This window comes from Poecilia formosa, unplaced genomic scaffold, assembly GCF_000485575.1.
Source record: "Poecilia formosa unplaced genomic scaffold, Poecilia_formosa-5.1.2 Scaffold6, whole genome shotgun sequence".
NCBI classification, from domain to species: Eukaryota; Metazoa; Chordata; class Actinopteri; order Cyprinodontiformes; family Poeciliidae; genus Poecilia; species Poecilia formosa.
In genome coordinates, this window is record NW_006799945.1 from 2556300 (window position 1) to 2561417 (window position 5118).

General features: G+C 37.0%; 1 protein-coding gene across 3 annotated transcripts in view; it reads right to left on the reverse strand.

The window, feature by feature from the left end:
- Positions 1 to 1261: 1261 nt before the first annotated feature.
- Positions 1262 to 5118, reverse strand: part of LOC103148303 (sodium/glucose cotransporter 1-like) — a 9278-nt gene continuing 5421 nt past the window's right edge. For all 3 annotated transcript variants that reach the window (XM_007567021.2, XM_007567012.2, XM_007567003.2), the window contains 8 exons: positions 4940 to 5118; positions 3568 to 3703; positions 2926 to 3033; positions 2695 to 2845; positions 2458 to 2626; positions 1830 to 2045; positions 1614 to 1716; positions 1262 to 1480 (listed from right to left, as the gene is read on the reverse strand). The exon at positions 4940 to 5118 is cut by the window's right edge. In XM_007567021.2, coding sequence (XP_007567083.1) covers positions 1266 to 1480; positions 1614 to 1716; positions 1830 to 2045; positions 2458 to 2626; positions 2695 to 2845; positions 2926 to 3033; positions 3568 to 3703; positions 4940 to 5118 — 1277 coding nt within the window. In that variant the 3' untranslated portion in view covers positions 1262 to 1265. The remainder of the gene's footprint in view (positions 1481 to 1613; positions 1717 to 1829; positions 2046 to 2457; positions 2627 to 2694; positions 2846 to 2925; positions 3034 to 3567; positions 3704 to 4939) is intronic.

The following is a 5118-nucleotide window of genomic DNA, read 5'->3' on the forward strand; positions in this document are numbered from 1 at the left end:
TCATTTATGTCAGCAAAAAGTAAGAATTAAATTGCTGGTCCCCCCCTACCATTGTTAGAACAATGGTTCAGTCCAAAGTGTAGGAGGAGCAACAGCAGCGCTGAACGGCACAGGCTCCGTTAGAGCTGCTGAAGTGAGGAGTTAGCTGTTAGCTGTGGTTCTACATCACAAATAAAAACCCTCCAGTAAGTAATACTTAAAACAATACACATATAAACATTTTATTTACCTTGACTGCTCATTAAGACGAAACACATTAACAATAAAAATCAGGCTGCAGTTTGTTAATTTCTTACTTTGGCTGAATCATGATGAGCTACCTCATTAGCTAAACAGCTTTCATAGACTTAAGCTTTTTTGTGTTGTTTTTTCAAAATTCCTTTGATTCAGCCAGATTAGAGGATTTTTTTTAGCATAAAAATCTTTATTAAGGTGAAGCCACTGTGTTCCAGTGGGTTATAAGCTTGGAGTTTGATTAGGCCACTCCAAAACTCTCTTTTCAGCTTTCATAAATTTTTTTAAATTAACACATTGCTTTGCTTTAACGTGATCACCTTCAACCAGAAATCCCAAGTACACTGCAGAAAAACATTTTTATTTGACATTTTCTTTACAAATCAATAAACACCAACATGGATAGCAGTCAAAAAAAAGTTAGCCCCTTTCCAACTCCCCCGGCCTCCCATCAAACACGTGCATTAAAGTGTAAATGTAAGAAGCAGTTGTATACATGGCCTTTGAACACATCACTGAGAAAATCCTGATAAAGAAGAAAGAGGCTTATCGTCAATAGATTTCCAGTGAATTTATAACCATTTATGTTGCTGATAAGCCAAGTTAATAAGTGCAGCTCAACATAATTATCTTAACATGTGAAATTATCAAAATTATATTGTACCTTCAGTTGACAAAATATCCATGCTTACTGTACTGGATTCAAGCTTTTACAAAACATTTTTTTACTTAGCTTGTTTTTATTTTCTTTCTTTTGCGCTTGGTCTTCTCGGTATTTTTGTGAACTTATCTTGTAGAAAGCCAAAGTATAAGCTATTCTATTCTATCTAAATACATAAAGATAGAAAATTGTGCACTTGTTTTGGATGAAATCATATTTCACAGAAAGAAATACTGAGTAACCAGTTAAATTTAGTAATAAGTTTGAAGGTTAAAATCTACTGGCATTTTGGCCATCAGTCATGTACACGTTCCACCTTGTGACTTATTCATAAATTAAGTTATCCAGAAATAAGTGATGCTCCATTTGTCTAACCAAAGTATCCGTGTAAAAACACACAAACACAAAGGAGAATGATTGCGTTTGTGTTGACAACCTTTCTCCAAAAAGGGTCCTCTGTTGTGTCAGTGAGCTTCTTCTTCAGCTCTGCTTCCTGCTCTGGAGTTAGTTTCACAGCTTTCTTCTGCTCCAATCCACAAAAACACATGAGTGCTTTCTTACAGAAGCCAGGTTCCTCCTCAGGCTCTGCAAATCATGGAAGATTTTATTTTAAACTTTTAATAAAACTTCAAAAAGTAATAGAAAGCAAATAAAAGAACCCTCCTAATTTAAGTACTGTAAATATGCCACTTCGAAGCTCCTGTTACATGCTTATTACCTTCTACTTCCATTTCATCCTCCTCATAATTAGTCCAGTCATCTGTTTCAATTTCCACTCTCTCCTCTGTACTGTTTCTCAAGCTCCAACACAATCTATGCAGCTAGTAAAGAAACACAACATACTAAAAATGATTGTCAATTTAGAAATAAATGTGTGATAATCATAGAACAAAGCCTAAATTTCTATTTTTGAGAACTAAAACAGATCTTTTACATGCTTGTCCTCAATGGGTTTGGTTATCAGAGAGACTCCGACTATGACCGTGCAGGAGACGGTAAACAGGATAATCCCAAAGTACAGGTAGTGTACGCCGCATATAATCGTGGGACAGTCACTCGGGTTGACACAGTTCCCTGTGCCATAGATAAACTCTGTAATCATCCTGGATAGTCCTATTAGCAGGCCAATGGTCATTCCGTAAAAGGCACCCTGAAAAGAAAGAAGAAAGTTAATGTGATATTAAGTTGAACAGCAGATCAATAAATAGAGTATGTAGAAATGAGATTGAGTCTGTGACATGGGCCGTTTTAAACAGATCTGCACCCAACAGAGAATAGTAAATCAGTGTCGTATGATGATATGCGCTGGCACAGAAACCTTAACTTATTGGTCCCCTGGACCATTTTCATTTTTACCTGTTCACAATAACTTTATTTTAACAATTAATACAAAAATTAAAGTGGTACATTTTAGCTTCAAGAATGAAATATTTTTCCTACTTTGGTTCCCCCTAGTAAACCGCTGCTGTTCTGTGAAGATAGAACGTCCCACCCTGTCCTCTGTCTCTAATGACTGAGTTGTTAAAAATCACAAATTGTAATAAAACCAATAGAAAACTTACAGGCTCATTAACACGTTTACAAAAGATGGCAAGAAAGAAGACAGCTGCTATCGGTGGAGCCAGATAGCTGATGATCGACTGTATGTAGTCAAAGAGCTGACCACTCTGGGCTGACTGCACCATAGGAATCCAGGCAATGCTCACACAAATGAGGAAGATGATAAACACCCTGCAATTATGATACAAGTCAGGAATGTAAATGATAAGTATTATAAAATCAAGCTAAAACTGCATTACCTGCCAGCAATCATCAGTTCCCTCTCTTTGGCACAGGGACGGATCTTAGTATAGATGTCCATGGTGAAGAGAGTACTAGCACTGTTAAATATTGAAGTGAGGGAGCTCATTAGTGAGGCCATCATCACTGATAGCATCAAACCCCTCAGACCTGAAGAGATAAAAGTGAGGGAAAACACAGAGAAGTTAAAATTTGGATTAAGATTAAGACAAAATTGTTGATTCTCTCACCATTGGGCATGAGATCCACAACCATTTTGGGATAGGCAATGTTGGTGCATCCAACACTAGTCCCACAGTATTTTTTGCATTGATCCGGATCCACACAGGCCACCACATCTGGATTAAATATCAAAAATAACACTATTTTATTAATCATAGAATATGTGTGTTGTCATTCTAAGCATGTGTATTAACATCAAGACTGGTATTTACAGACTTCAGCTGACCAGACATGTTACTTCTGCTGGGATGTTATTACAATTTCTTTTCATAATAAATCATCAATTAAGTGTCCAGAAATTAAATTTCAATTCTCTATTAGAGTACGAAATATGTCAGATAATTATTAACCAAATTAATCAGAAAGTAAGTTATGACAAAATTACTTTCACTTTTCACTTTCACTGAGGTGGGTGAAGTGTTTGGCTACTGTAGGAGGAGAATTTTTTTTTCAACAGTGACGCACATGTGTAACTAAGATGGTTTCATTAAAATAAAAAATAAAAAAACTATGGAAGCCTGCTGAAGTATTTGTGAATGCCACAGTGCCAAATGTTTAGTTAGATGATGAATTATTTTCCTTCACCATAGCCATTGAAGAAAAAGACAAATACACAATAATCAGATAGTGTTATGAAATATTTTCGGCACCTGGATAGAGAATCCTGCTTATCATCCCAGGAAAAACCATGAGAAACATGGGCAATAACTTCAGGTATCCACATAAGATACAGCCTGCTTTGACATGAGAGAGATTCTTGGCTGAGAGGCAACGCTGGACAATCACCTAAAATTAAACGAAGGTACAACAGGGGTATTAAATACAATAACTGGTTGGTGCCTTATATATTTACACATCAGGTAAGCAAAAGAAATTATCAGTACTTTAATCCTCTAAAACCCCTTCCTGATCATAGTACCACATTTAACAGAAACCAATCCAGCAAGACAACAGTGTGCTGTAAAAATCTGCAGGACATCACTGTGAGCATGACTCAGTGTTCACTTATATGCACTGAGTCATGCACGCTGCTGTAATTCAATGCTTCAAATGCTTGAAAAGCTGCTAAGCAGCGTCTGCATCAGATTGGGTTAACATATTATCAGATTACGATCATTTATTGACTCCAGTCTTTTTACACGTGTGCTCTGTTCTCCTGCTGTGCCTGTATAAAACTACATCTCACTTATCCAACAATCATGTCTTGCACTTTTATCTCATGGGAATTATGACTCTGACAGCTTGATAGGATGGATCAGAGGTCTATTAGCAGTGGGTCAGCTTCAATCATTGAAAACCTCTGACTGCAAGGCTTACAGCACATTTGTGAATGATGGGTTTAAAGTGGAATTTTATGTAATGTTTCTTTTGGGTAATTATGACTAAATGAAAATGCCTTGCTGGAATACTACATTGATTATGTGTTAAATAAATGCAGCATGGTCGATGTGGCTATTTCAAGTCTTTTGTATTACACAACATGCACATTTCACCGCATGTTCACCATGTGCATTAAATAACCATAAGTAATAAGTAACCTAGCCTCAGAGTGACCTTTTGCTGAGGTTACTATACTTTTGAACTAAAAGGATAAAAACAGGTTTTTTACCTGTTTTTGTGAGTTTATTATGTTTGTCAGGTTGTATTTTGCATAAACAAATATACCAAGAATGAGCTCAAACTGCAGTTTCCCATTTTCCCAGGAACAAAACCATCAAAGTATAAGAAATAAAAAAACATTTTTAAGTGAAAAAATTGCCTTCGCTTTCTTTGCCTTCAACTTTACTATCATGAAATTGGAGATTATTTCCAAGGGAGTTGCAGTTCAGATCAATGATTATGATCCTTTAAAAGGTTCTTCTGAAATTAGTTTAAAAACTGGCAGGCTTAAAGCACAGTTATGTAAAATCAACTAAATGAGTTTATGACTTTTCTTTGTTTCTGTTAGGTTGTAAAACCTGTTACTGAGTTAGTGGAGTGAGGTCTCCATGCGCAGAGCAGATGATCATGTTTCTTACCAACCTGATCAGCGCACCAGAACCAGGTGGCCTGGATGGTGAGTCCAAACACCAGGCCAGGCCAGGGCAGGTCTCCTGTTATTGGGTCTCTGAAAAGGTGGAAGGCGTCTGACCGAGGCTGGTAGCACTCTGCGCTGATGTTTCCAGTGACTGAGGGGATTGCAGTCCAGTAGAGGTCCTGGA